The sequence below is a fragment of the Heptranchias perlo genome, chromosome 9, assembly GCF_035084215.1.
Source record: "Heptranchias perlo isolate sHepPer1 chromosome 9, sHepPer1.hap1, whole genome shotgun sequence".
In the NCBI taxonomy this organism is placed as follows: Eukaryota; Metazoa; Chordata; class Chondrichthyes; order Hexanchiformes; family Hexanchidae; genus Heptranchias; species Heptranchias perlo.
In genome coordinates this window covers 55,262,862-55,277,477 of record NC_090333.1, presented here as the reverse complement: position 1 = coordinate 55,277,477, position 14,616 = coordinate 55,262,862, and the positions used below count along the sequence as shown (strand labels likewise).

The window sequence follows — 14,616 nt, the reverse complement described above, 5'->3', positions numbered from 1 at the left end:
TTTACATAGCATATCAAAAATATTATGAACATCATTATACATAGCATAGTAAACAAGGTTTCTCCCCATGTATTTCCATAATTCAAAAAGTCATCAGCTGGATTGAAAAGATCCGCCAGTACTCTTTTACTGTTATCCATATCGTGGATAATTTTTATTTCAGTTTTGGGAGTACATCCTGAATTTGGAATTTCCAATTCTATGTCCTTCTCTATTTTAACTTCAATAATCCTATCCTGGATGTTTCATTAACCTTAATACAGAAGGTCGGTTACTCTATGGAGTATGTGTTAGAGCCTTGAGTGAAAGTTTTAAATTAGTAGTAACACAATATATATTGTCCCTCTCCTGAAGCACATCAACCATTTCATGTAGTGGTGTTGTCAGTGTGACTGACCATGTCTGGGACCAGTTCTTCAGTGCATCTTCATCATGCATCCCACATACTGGTTGCTTCATGCACAACATGTCACTTCTACACAGTGGTATCCTAAGATCATGCAGCACAAGATATCCGATACAAGCCATTCCTGCCCTTCCAGGTTATTTATCAAAGAATCGGGGTGGCAGGGGATGGGGGAGTCTGGCAGTGTTTGACTAGAATCTCCCCCTGCATGGTCCTGATATTTCAGATAGTGGCCAGGCTATCAAATACATTCTTCCCATTGTTCAGCATAGGCAAGGACACAACCATCTCCAAAAGAAAGCTATTAATTAACATATTCTTAACTACTCTTTCCTGATTTTCACTAAATTGTGCATTGATACCAGATTGATACGTTTTGGTGAGTTGTGCCAAGGTGATTTATGTTACTCGTGGGTGCACGCACACACATCTTTTCCCGAACTCCTTCGGATTGGGTTCCTGAAATTTACTCATGATCCCATTTGGTGGTGGATGGTTCCTGTTTCTACCTTATACCCTCAGTCACTTCTTCTTATCTAACTTACTCATCCCATTATACAATCTTGCCATCTCATTCATGAGCCCTGGAGGAACTTTACCATCCAATACAATCCTGACAGTTTGGTCCCATGTATCATTTACATTTTTGTTTATTTGATTTAAACTTTTCTTGGACCTAGAAAAATGTCACATGTATCAAAGCACATCAGGAGAGCAGAGAGGCAGTAAAAAGAGCACAAGAGCCAGCAGAATCAATGCACATCAGGAAAGCAGAACTGGCAGTAAAACAAATATTCCTTATCATGTAATGCCATTTTGTAAATTTCCCCTATTTAAATTATTGCATTATATTTAACAAATTCTTGTGCAATATTAGACTATGCATAAACTAAAAAAATGAAACTGAGGGGCAGAAATGTAATTGTTTCTGAATTGAAAAACAGCCCGGCTGAAAACTTGACAGGGCATCTTATATCATTTAAAAATAACAAATATTCAGAAGTTGGAAGCAACTTTGGACATTGTGCTGATGTTTAGAGTTAGAGAACCAAAGTTCAGTCCACACTCGACTAAGTTTCCAATATCAATCTCACACTGTGGGAGGCACCAAATGCTAATCAGGGACCTCCCCTCAGAAGCAGTAGAGGTTCCTGAGAACTTACTAGTCAGCAGCAAAGACAGGATTATGAGGTGGGTTGCCTTCACATCATCTTAGCAAGTGTGCTGGCTAATGAAAAAATAATAACACCCTAAATCTACCAGTTACACTACTTTCAATAATTTGGTTAACAAATTATTGTTGAACTTCAGATGTGTACTCTGATGTTGGAAAAAAGTGCTACTCCACCAATGGTTCAGTGGGTAAATGCATGGCATGGCATGACACAACAGAGCTAATCAAACCAGAAAGGTCCCAGGTTGACAGCATGATCTGCAACAAGTTATCCAATTTCAGGCAGAGCAGCAATGTGACATGACAATGGGCCTCAGTGACTATGGGCTAAGGACTGGAAAAAACATTGGTAAAGATTCCCACTCCTAATCACTGCTTATTGAGGCCTGCAGGAAAGGACATTGGTAGAAATCTGATGGGTGCAGGAGTAGGAGTACACTTAGCTGTGATACCTCCCTCCCCTACCATGTGGTCAAGTAGTCTGTCAATGCTCATTGTCCAAGCTCACAGATGAAGGATGACTTCTTGAAGAATATCTACATAACAACAGCTACACTACTTCAAAAAGTAATTCATTTACTGTACAAGTACAGCACCTTATAACATCCTGAGGAACTGATATATAAATGAGAGTCCTTTGTTCTTAAGTTAAATAGCAGAGTGCTGTGAGCACCCCTGGAATCATACCTCACCAAGGGATCACTGCTTTCCAAAAAGGAAGAAACTAAATAGGTCAATTATTAATAATATCTATGTAAAATATGTGGTTCCACAGTACAGTATAAGAGCATGACCAGAAAACAGTATAACCTAGGTGACATTTCAGTACAGAGGGAATTTTGCATTGTCAGGGGAGCACTCATTCCACTGAGACCCCACTTGCCCTCTCAGCTGAACTTAAAAGATCCCATAGCATTATTTGAAGAAGAGCATGGGAGTTTGCCCCAGTGTCCTGGCCAATAATTTTATCCCTCAACCAACATCACCGAAAACAAGTTATCTGTTCATTTATCTCATTGCTGTTTGTGGAACCTTGCTGTGCGGAAACTGGTTACTGCACTTGCCTACAAGACTGACTACTCTTCAGAAATAATTAACTGGCCGTGGGACAGACGGAGCAGGTGAAAGGCGCTTATTACAGATCCACCCTCTTCTTTCTCGCACCGTGAGCGGCGGCAGGACTCCGACCGACTGAGCTAAAGAGACGAGCACCCCAACAAACGGCCAATCAACTACCTCACAATAGCCACCAGACCGTCATTTGACAAACGGTCACGGGTCAGAGGGAGAGGGCGAGGCCGCGGGGGGAGGGGTTTGGGGGCCTCGTGCCCGTCAGTCTCGCTCAGCCATTGGTTAAAACCGCGACGTCTCGTGAGAAGGATCACCAACCCGCGGAGGTGACCGCACATGCGCAGATGAGTAGGCAGTCGGAGTCGGTGAGCGCTGCGGAGGAAGGGAAGGCGACACCTCGATGGTAATCAGGGGGAGGGCCGTTCGGTAAATCAGGCAGTGGTTCGTGTCGGGCAATCCGGATCAGGACAAATCACCAACTTTTACAGAGAAAGATCGCCGGGTCGAGCAATAACTGAATTAAAGTGTTGGAAGGTTTACACCATAGCTTTCAGAAACAGGACCATCTTTTCACTAAGCTGTGATAAATCTGATACAAGTTTAACCCTGGGGACCAACCGTCCACCCGGCAAGGTAAATAGATAGAGGCAGGTTGCATCTATTCTTGAACTTCATCCACTGCAATTATCTCCTGTGACTGAGTTATGTTGATCGGCCTGTTTAGATCTGCAGGGCTCAGCGGTTTTGACATTGGGGCGGAGCAAGGGATGTGAACATGTCGAGCTGTCAATCCGTACTCCTCGGGACTGCTGATGTCTCGTCTTCGAAATATTATAGTGGGGTGTGTGCGCGCAAATCATTAACTTATTCTCTTACAAAACAAAGTGACCTCTTTGTTTAAATGGATTTGCAATCTGTCTCATTTAAAAACAACTGCATTGCCTTTGCTAATAAGTCAAGGGCATGGTCGTTTTAACAGGGAAGTCAATACGGTTGTTTCGCTTCCAAATGAAACTAGATATATAATAGCAAGTAAAGAATTCTGAATGTTAACTTTTAAAAGCCCCACGGGCTTGACATTTTATTTTTTGTAATGTCAAAGGGGTAGAGGAGCAGAGGGATCTGTGGGTACAGATATGCATCACTAAAAGTAGCAATGCAGGTTAATAAGGCCATAAAAAAGCAAACCAAGCACTCGAGTTCATTTCTAGAGGGATATAGAGTCAGAGTTATACAGCACGGATAGAGGCCCTTCGGCCCATCGTGTCCGTGCCGGCCATCAGCCCTGTCTACTCTAATCCCATATTCCAGCATTTGGTCCGTAGCCTTGTATGCTATGGCATTTCAAGTGCTCATCCAAATGCTTCTTGAATGTTGTGAGGGTTCCTGCCTCCACAACCCTTTCAGACAGTGAGTTCCAGACTCCAACCACCCTCTGGGTGAAAAAGTTCTTTCTCAAATCCCCTCTAAACCTCCCGCCTTTTACCTTGAATCTATGTCCCCTTGTTATAGAACCCTCAACGAAGGGAAAAAGCTCCTTAGTATCCATCCTATCTGTGCCCCTCATAATTTTGTACACCTCAATCATGTCCCCCCCTCAGCCTCCTCTGCTCCAAGGAAAACAAACCCAATCTTCCCAGTCTCTCTTCATAGCTGAAGCGCTCCAGCCCTGGTAACATCCTGGTGAATCTCCTCTGCACCCTCTCCAAAGCGATCACATCCTTCCTGTAGTGTGGAGACCAGAACTGCACACAGTACTCCAGCTGTGGCCTAACCAGTGTTTTATACAGCTCCATCATAACCTCCTTGCTCTTATATTCTATGCCTCGGCTAATAAAGGCAAGTATCCCATATGCCTTCTTTACCACCTTATCTACCTGTTCCGCCGCCTTCAGGGATCTGTGAACTTGCACACCAAGATCCCTCTGACCATCTGTCTTGCCTAGGGTCCTCCCATTCATTGTGTATTCCCTTGCCTTGTTAGTCCCTCCAAAGTGCATCACCTCGCACTTTTCCGGGTTAAATTCCATTTGCCACTGTTCCGCCCATCTGACCAACCCATCTATATCGTCCTGCAGACTGAGGCTATCCTCCTCGCTATTTACCACCCTACCAATCTTTGTATCATCAGCGAACTTACTGATCATACCTTTTACATTCATATCCAAGTCATTAATGTAGACCACAAACAGCAAGGGACCCAGCACCGATCCCTGTGGTACCCCACTGGCCACAGGCTTCCAGTCACAAAAACAACCTTCGACCATCACCCTCTGCCTTCTGCCACTAAGCCAGTTTTGTATCCAAAGTGCCAAGGCACCCTGGATTCCATGGGCTCGTACCTTCTTGACCAGTCTCCTGTGGGGGACTTTATCGAAGGCCTTACTGAAATCCATGTATACCACATCCACTGCGTTACCCTCATCCACACGCCTAGTCACCCCCTCAAAAAATTCAGTCAAATTAGTCAGACGTGATCTTCCCTTGACAAAGCCATGTTGACTATCCCTGATTAATCCTTGCTTCTCCAAGTGGAGACTAATTTTGTCCTTCAGAACTTTTTCCAATAATTTTCCTACCACTGATGTTAGGCTCACTGGCCTGTAGTTCCCCGGTTTTTCCCTACTCCCCTTCTTGAATAATGGTATTACATTAGCGGTTCTCCAGTCCTCTAGCACATCCCCTGTGGCCAGAGAGGTTCTGAATATATGTGTCAGAGCCCCCGCAATCTCCTCCTTTGCCTGGGATACATTTCGTCCGGGCCTGGGGATTTATCCATTTTTAGGCCTGCTAAAACCGCCAATACCTCCTCCCGCTCGATGTTAATATGTTCGAGTATATCACAGTCCCCCTGCCGTATTTCTATGTCTACATCGTCCTTCTCCATAGTGAAAACAGATGCAAAAAATTCATTTAGAACCCCTCCTACATCTGCCGGCTCCACACACAGATTGCCATTTTTGTCCCTAATGGGCCCTATTTTTTCCCTAGTCATCCTCTTACCCTTAATATACTTAGAAAACATCTTAGGATTTTCCTTTATTTTGCTCGCCAGTGTTATTTCATGGCCCCTCCTTGATCTCCTAATTTCTTTTTTAAGTATCCCCCTGCACTTTTTGTACTCCTCTAGGGCTTCCTCCGTCTTTAGCCTTTTGTATCTGCCAAAAGCCCTCCTTTTTTTCCTAATCCATTCTCGTATATCCCCTGACATCCAAGGTTCCCTGGAGTTCTTGGAACCACCCTTGACCTTTACAGGAACATGTTGCCATTGTATGGTCTCAATCTCCCTTCTGAAAGACTCCCATTGCTCCGATGCGGATTTTCCTACAAGCAGCTGATCCCAGTCCATTTTGGCCAGATCCTGCCTTATCCTATTAAAATCGGCCTTCCCCCAATTTAGAACCTTTATTTCCGGCCCCTCCCTGTCCTTTTCCATGACCACCTTAAATCTCACCGAATTATGGTCACTCTCACCAAAGTGCTCACCTACTAGCACTTCTTCCACTTGGCCGGCCACATTCCCTAGAATTAGGTCCAGTACCGCCCCCTCTCTTGTAGGACTTTCTACATGCTGGCTCAAAAAGCTCTCCTGGATGCACGTTAAGAATTTTGTACCCTCTAAGCCTTTTACACACTGAGTATCCCAGTTAATATTGGGGAAGTTGAAATCCCCCACTATTATTACCCTATTATTTGCACAATTTTCTGAGATTTGCCTACATATCTGTTCCTCTATCTCCCCCTGATTGTTTGGGGGTCTATAGTACACTCCCATCAAAGTGCTTGCCCCCTTTTTGTTTTTAAGCTCCACCCATATGGCCTTATTAGAGGAACCTGCTAATATATCATCCCTCCTTATGGCAGTAATTGATTCTTTAATTAATATTGCGACCCCCCCCCTCCTCTTATACCTCCCCCTCTGTCTCGCCTGAAGATTCTGTACCCCGGAATATTGAGCTGCCAGTCTTGCCCCTCCCTCAACCATGTCTCTGTGACAGCAACAATATCATACTCCCATGTGTTTATCAACACCTCCAGTTCATCCACCTTATTCGCAAGACTCCTTGCATTAAAATAGATGCCATCCAGCCTTGCCCTCACATATTTGCCCTGTCTTCCGAGCTGACTTGTGTTTTTCTCTATATTTGGCTGCACATCACCCCCTATTGTAGCTCCACTCTGTATCCCATCCCACTGCCAAGTTAGTTTAAACCCCCCCCCAACAGTGCTAGCAAACCTCCCCGCAAGGATATTTGTCCCGCTCTGGTTCAGGTGCAACCCGTCCGACTTGTACAAGTCCCACCTTCCCCAGAAGCAGGCCCAGTGATCCAGGAAACTGAAACCCTCCCTCCTGCACCAACTGTTCAGCCACGCATTCATCTGTTCTATCCTCCTATTTCTATACTCACTAGCCCGTGGCACTGGGAGTAATCCAGAGATTACAACTTTTGAGGTCCTGCTCTTTAATCTGCTACCTAGCTCCCTAAATTCTTGATGCAGGACCTCATCTCCCTTCCTACCTATGTCGTTGGTCCCAATGTGGACCACGACCTCTGCCTGCTCACCCTCCCCCTTGAGAATGCCCTGTAGCCGCTCAGTGACATCTATGAAAAGCAGAGAAGTTAAACTTCTGTAGAATCTTGGTTAGACCACACTTGGGGTACTGTGCACAGTTCTGGTCTCTCATTATAAAAAAAAGGATATGGAGGCACTGAAGAAGCTGCAAAAAAGATTTACTAGGATGATACCAGAACTGAGGTCATACCTGTCAGGAAAGACTAGCAGGCTGGTGCTGTTTTCTTGTCTAGAAAAGAAAAGACTGAAGGGTGACCTGACACAGGTCTTTAAGATTATGAAAGGGTTTAATAGAATAGATGTAGAGAAATAAAAACAGAAAATGCTGGAAATACTCAGCAAGTCAGGCAGCATCTGTGGAGAAAGAAACAGAGTTAATGTTTCAGGTCAATGACCCTTTGTCAGAACTGGAAGAATTTGAAGATTAAACAGTGTTGAAGCAAGTACAGAGCTGGAGGAAGCGGAGGGGAGGAAAGAACAAATGGGAATGTCTGTGATAGGGTGACGGGCAGGAGTGATTAAATGACAAAAGGGATGATAGTGCAAGGCAGGGAGGGTAGTATAATTAAAGAAACGAAAGATGGGTCTAGAGGAGCTGTTAATAGCAACATCAGAACCATTACCAGCACCTGGAAAAAATGGGAGCAGTGGTTATGATCTGAAGTTATTGAAATCAACGTTGAGTCCAGAAGGTTGTAAAGTGCTTAATCGAAAGATAAGGTGCTGTTCCTCAAGCTTCTGCTAAGCTTCATTGGAACAGTGTAAGAGGCCGAGGTCAGAGTGGGAGTGGGACAGGGAATTAAAATGGCAAGCAACCAGCAGGTCAGGGTCACGCTTGCGGACTGAGTGGAGGTGTTCAGCAAAGCGTTTGGTCAGAGGAGACCTCATTGTGAGCAGCATATACAGTATACTAAATTGAAAGAAATACAAGTAAATTGCTGTTTCACCCTTCCCTTTCCCTAGCTTGGTACTTGCTTAAAAACTATTTATCTTCAACTTCTTCCAGTTCTGTCAAAGGATCATTGACGTGAAATGTTAACTCTTTCTTTCTCCACAGATGCTGCCTGACTTGCTGAGTATTTCTAGCATTTTCTGTTTTCATTTCAGACTTCCAACATCTGCAGTATCTTGCTTTTGATTTAGATGTAGAGAAGATGTTTCCACTTGCAGGGGACACCAGAACTAGGGGCCATAAATATAAGGTTGTTACTAATAAGTCCAATAGGGAATTCAGGAGAAACTTCTTTACCTAGAGAGTGGTTAGAATATGGAACTTGCTACCACAAGGAGTAGTTGAGACGACTAGCATAGATGCATTTAAGGGGAAGCTAGATAAACACATGAGGGAGAAAGTAATAGAAGGAGGGAGGGAGGAGGCTCATGTGGAGCATAAACACTGGCATCGTCCTGTTGGGCTGAGTGCCCTGTTTCTGTGCTGTATGTTCTATGTAATATAACTGATGACCATTGTGAAGTATGTTTTGTAATGCCAAAAGGTTTAAGAAAGATGAAATTTGGTTTCCAATTTTAGGGACAAGACTTCTAGAAAAGATAGGTAAAATGGAAATGGCGGGGGGTAGCCCTGATAATAAAGGATGAGATAAGGACAGTAGTGAGAGGATCTTAGCACAGAAAATCAGAATGTAGAATCAATATGGGTGGAGCTAAGAAATAACAAGAGGCAGAAAACACTGGTGGGAGTAGTTTATAGGCCTCCTAACAGTAGTTATAGTGTGGGACAGAGTATGACTCGGGAAATTAGAGGAGCATGTAACAAGGGTAATGCAATAATTGTGGGGGACTTTAATCTTCATTTGGAGTGGACAAACCGAATTGGCAGAAGTAGTTTGGAAGACAAGTTCATGGAATGCATTCAAGACAGTTTGCTAGGACAATATGTCGAGGAACCAACTAGGAACAGGCTAATTTAGATCTAGTTTTGTGTAATGAGACAGGGTTAATTTGTAATCTTATAGCTAAGTATCCCCTGGGGGAGAGTGGTTGTAATATGATAGAATTTCATATTGACTTTGAGAGTGATGTGGTTAAGTCCAAACCTAGGGTCTTAAATTTAAACAAAGCTAATTGCGTAGGTATGAGGGGCAAGTTGGCTACGGTAGATTGAGAAATTGGATTAAAAGATATGATATAAGAAATGGTGAACGTTTTAAAGAAATAATTCATAATTCGCAACGAATATACATTCCCTTGAGGAATAAAAATTCCACTGGATAAGTGACCCAATCATGGTTAACTAGAGAAGTTAAGGATAGTATTAGATTAAAAGAAGATGCTTGCAATGTTGCCAAAAAGCATAGTCAGCCTGAGGATTGGGATAGTTTTAGAAATCAGCAAAGGATGACCAAGAAATTAATAGAGGGAGAAAACTGAATGAGAGTAAACTAGCAAGAAATATAGAAACAGATTATAAGAGCATCTACAAGTATGTAAAAAGGAAGAGATTAGTGAAAGTAAACGTGGGTCCCTTAGAGGCAGAGACAGGCGAAATTATAATTTGGAATAAGGAAATGGCAGAGACATTAAAAAAATATTTTGTATCTGTCTTCACAGTAGAAAACACAAAAACAGTGGGGAACCAAGGACCTAATGAGAGTGAGGAACTTAAAGTAATTAACATTAGTGAAGAAAAAGTACTGGAGAAATTAATGGGACTAAAAGCCGACAAATCCCTTGGACCTGATGGCCTACATCCTAGGGTTTTAAAAGAGGTGACTGCAGAAATAGTGGATGCATTGGTTTTGATCTTCCACAATTCCCTAGATTCTAGAATGGTCCCCGTGGATTGGAAGGTAGGAAATATAACACTACTATTCAAGAAAGGAGGGAGAGAGAAAACAGGGACCTATAGGCCAGTTAGCCTGACATCAGTAGTAGAGAAAATGCTAGAATCTATTATTTAGGATGTAGTAATAGGGCGCTTAGAAAATCATAATATGATTAGGCTGAGTCATACGGTTTTATGAAAGGGAAATTATGTTTCACAAATCTATTAGTGTTTTTTAAGGGTGTAACTAGCAGGGTTGATAAAGGGGAAACCAGTGGATGTAGTATTTTTGGATTTTCAAAAGTCATTCAATAAGGTGACATACAGGAGGTTGTTACATAAGAGTAGGGCTCATGGAATTGGGGGTAATATATTAGCATGGATTGAGGATTGATTAACGGACACAAAACAGAGAATAGGAATAAACTGGTCATTTTTAGGTTGGCAGGTTGTAACTAGTGGGGTGCCACAAGGATCAGTGATTGGGCCTCAGCTGTTTACAATATATATCAATGACTTAGATGAGGGGACTGAGTGTAATGTATCCAAGATGGCTGATGATACAAAGCTAAGTGGGAAAGTAAGCTGTGAGGAGGACGCGAAGAGGCTGCAAAGAGATATAGACAGGTTAAATGTGTTGGGAAGAAGGTGGCAGATGGAGTATAATGTGGGGAAATGTGAAATTATCCACTTTGGTCGAAAATAGAAAAGCAGAATACTTTTTTAAAAAGGTGAGACTAAGAAACGTTCATATTCAAAGGGTTTTGGATGTCCTTATGCATGAATCACAGGAAGTTAACATGCAGGTACAGCAAGCAATCAAGAAGGCAAATGGTATGTTAGCCTTTATTGTAAGGGGGTTGGAGTATAAGAACAAGGCTGTTTTTGCTGCAATTAAATATGGCTCCATCTCCAACAAGAGAGAGTCTAACCACCTCCCTTTGACATTCAACGGCATTACCATCGCCGAATCCCCCACCATCAACATCCTGGAGGTCACCATTGACCAGAAGCTTAACTGGACCAGCCATATAAATACTGTGGCTACGAGAGCAGGTCAGAGGCTGGGTGTTCTGCGGCGAGTGACTCACCTCCTGACTCCCCAAAGCCTTTCCACCATCTACAAGGCACAAGTCAGGAGTGTGATGGAATACTCTCCACTTGCTTGGATGAGTGCAGCTCCAACAACACTCAAGAAGCTCGACACCATCCAGGACAAAGCAGCCAGCTTGATTGGCACCCCATCCACCACCCTAAACATTCACTCCCTTCACCACCGGCGCACAGTGGCTGCAGTGTGTACCATCCACAGGATGCACTGCAGCAATTTGCCAAGGCTTCTTTGACAGCCCCTCCCAAACCCGCGACCTCTACCACCTAGAAGGACAAGAGCAGCAGGGACATGGGAACAACACCACCTGCACGTTGCCCTCCAAGTCTCACATCATCCCGACTTGGAAATATCTCGACGTTCCTTCGTCGTTGCTGGGTCAAAATCCTGGAACTCCCTTCCTAACAGCACTGTGGGAGAACCTTCACCACACAGACTGCAGTGGTTCAAGAAGGCGGCTCACCACCACCTTCTCGAGGGCAATTAGGGATGGGCAATAAATGCCAGCCTCGCCAGCGACGCCCACATCCCATGAATGAATAATAAGTAAGAGACCACACCTGGAGTACTGTGTACAATTTTGGTCTCCTTATCTAAGGACGGATATAATTGGCTTAGAGGGGGTGCAACGAAGGATCACTAGATGGATTCCTGGAATGAGGGGGTTGTCTTATAAGGAGAGATTGAGTAAAATGAGCCTATATTCTCGAGTTTAGAAGAATGAGAAGTGATCTCATTGAAATGTATAAAATTCTGAGGGCTTGACAAGGTAGATGCTGAGAGGCTTTTAAGGGCTGAGAGGGGGTTATCTTATGACGAAATATCGGACCAGTTGGGCCTGTATGTATTGGAGTTTAGAAGAATGAGAGGTGATCTTATTGAAGCATTTAAGATCCTGTGGGGACTTGAAGGGGTAGATGCTGAGAGGATGTTTCCTCTTGTGGGAGAGACTCGAACTAGGGGACACAGTTTAAAAATAAGGGGTCTCCCATTTAAGATGGAGGTGAGGAGAAATTTTTTCTCTGTCGTGAATCTGTGGAATTCCCTTCCCCATAGAGCAGTGGAGGCAGGGTCATTGAATATTTTTAAGGTTGAGTTGGTTAGATTCCTGATTAACAAGGGAGTCAAAAGGTTATCGTAGGTAGATGAGAAAGTAGGGTTGAGGTCACAATTGGATCAGCCATGATCTTATCAAGTGGCAGAGTAGGCTCAAGGGGCCAAATGGCCTACTCCTGCTCTTAATTCATATGTACATATGTTTATATGTTTCCCCTGGCTGGAGAGTCTGGAATTAGGGATCATTGTCTCAAGATAAGAGGTCAGCCATTTAGGACTGAGATGAGGAGGAATTTCTTCACTCAGAGGGTTGTGAATCTTTGGAATTCTCTACCCCATCGGGCTGTGGATGCTCAGTCATTGCGTAAATTCATGATTGAGATCGATAGATTTTTGAAGACTAAGGCAGTCAAGGGATATGGGAAAAGACAAGAAAGTGGAGTTGAGATAGAAGATCAGCCATGATCTTACTGAATGGCGGAGCAGGCTCAAGGGACTGTATGGCCTACTCTTCCTCCTATTTCTTACATTCTTATGTTCTAATGTGGATAAGGGCTTTGACTATACAGTTAATCATTTAAAAATACACAAACAAACAGTTTGTAACTTAAATCTTACAAGCTGACAGCCATATAGTCCCTTGGTGATCTTAATTTTTCCTTAATATGAGCATATCTAAATAAAGCAAAATATTTGTTTTATAAAGCTTGATGTATTAACCACATCATGACCTCTCATAATTTTGAATACCATATCAGACCTCTTAACCTTCATTGTTCTAATGAAAAGAACTCCGATTTCTCCAGCCTGTTCTAATAACTAAAGATTCTCCTCCCTGGTATCAATTCAGTGAATCTTGCACCCTCTCCATGGCCTTGACATTATTCCCGAAGTAAGGTGCCCAACACAATATTCCATCTATTTCTGAACTATTTGGTCTACACTCCTGTTAACTAAGCCCTCTGTGCATTATATGATCTACTGGAGTAATACAAATTCTATTTTGATAATGCACAAGCTATTTGAAGTTATGGTTTCATGATGTCATCGGAACCCCAGGATAGAACTACACTCTTAGTTAAAACCCTCTGCCATACTACCTTGGTTAAATGGTATGAGACATGCATAGTATTCAGTAGTTCAATTTTGAACTTTCTAAATATTTAATCAATATGATTCTTTTTCTTTTAGATGGCAACTCCCAGGAACAGGCTTTGTGGTTTGGTAGCAGCAACCTTCACACCCATGACGCAAGATAAGTAAGAATGTGGACACTACGTAAGATATGATGTTCACCTGCTTAATTAGCAACACAAACAGTAATATAGTCCTAAAATTCTTTTTTGTCTTCCAGTGAAATAAATCTCTCTGTCATTGGTCAATATGTTGATTATCTGGTAAAGGTCCAGGGGGTTAAAAATGTTTTTGGTAAGTTAATGCCAGAGTTCCAGGTATTATTTTTCTCCCTTTTTTCTTTCTTCTTCCCCACCCCCACATAACATCATATTTATTCTTGATTTACTCATGAAAATTGCGGTATTAAATTAAAACTTCCATCTACAGCAAATTGCTCTTCAATCAAAATACAATTAGGGAAATGGGAGTTGAAGCATGGGTTGTTTATCCTTATTTTTAAAAACTTTAAGGAAGATTTTTAATTTTGCAAAGTATTTTGGAATATACTGTGTTTTTATTTTTAAATAGGAAGTCTTTCACTTCCCTCCCCACCACCCCACAAAATGTTTGAAGTCAACCCATTTCGAAATCTTTCCAGTCTAATGGCTCTACTCCCGTGATGTATTTTTATTTTGTTTTTTCTTCATTTATATTTGCATTTTTTTTACTGATGTTGGCAAGGATATATTGCTGTTTAGTGGAATGCTTTTTTCAGTTTTGGGCACACCATTCAGGCACTCATCTGTGGGCTATGACCACTAGGTAATGTCCAAATTTAATTCACACACGCCTCTTAAAGCTGGAAGACTGAGCAAGAGAGTGATTTATGCCATCCGTCTTAGCTGGATTCAAACCCAGGTCCAAAGCAAGATGGTCAGTGTTCTAACCTATTCCACCATCTAGCTCCCAAAATTTGTGAATATTGACCACTTAGGACCTTTAGTACCTATGCCTTTTGCAACATATTGCATTAAGACAGTAAAACAATTAAGAAATAAACTGGAAGAGGACATTTAAAGAATGACCACAAATAGGGAGGGCCTGGTTTTATTTTGTGGAACGATAAGCTATACAAGAACCACACATGATGACGTGTGGTTTAGCACTGGTGGGGAGAGGGGTTGGAAAGATACAGGATACTGTACCTTTGATCAAGTTAAACTGAGATGAAAAAGAGCTTAATCCAAATCCACCAGTTGGAGAACATTTTGTAGTGTTGGCAATGTTGTCAAAATGCAGTCGTGTTTTTTCTCTCCTGAGCA

At 42.5% G+C, this 14,616-nt stretch overlaps 1 protein-coding gene across 5 annotated transcripts in view; it reads left to right on the top strand.

Annotated features, from left to right (window-relative positions):
- Positions 1-2,969: 2,969 nt before the first annotated feature.
- npl (N-acetylneuraminate pyruvate lyase (dihydrodipicolinate synthase)) overlaps positions 2,970-14,616 on the top strand; it is a 68,445-nt gene continuing 56,798 nt past the window's right edge. For 2 of the 5 annotated variants that reach the window (XR_010963875.1, XM_067990477.1), the window contains exons 1-3: positions 2,970-3,054; positions 13,370-13,437; positions 13,533-13,606. Coding sequence is in view for 4 of the 5 variants with exons in the window: in XM_067990477.1 (XP_067846578.1) it covers positions 3,052-3,054; positions 13,370-13,437; positions 13,533-13,606 (145 nt within the window). In the remaining variant the exon portion in view is untranslated. Of the gene's footprint in view, positions 3,285-13,367; positions 13,457-13,532; positions 13,607-14,616 lie in introns of those variants that run through there. The other 3 variants (XM_067990478.1, XM_067990479.1, XM_067990480.1) reach the window with 3 other exon arrangements.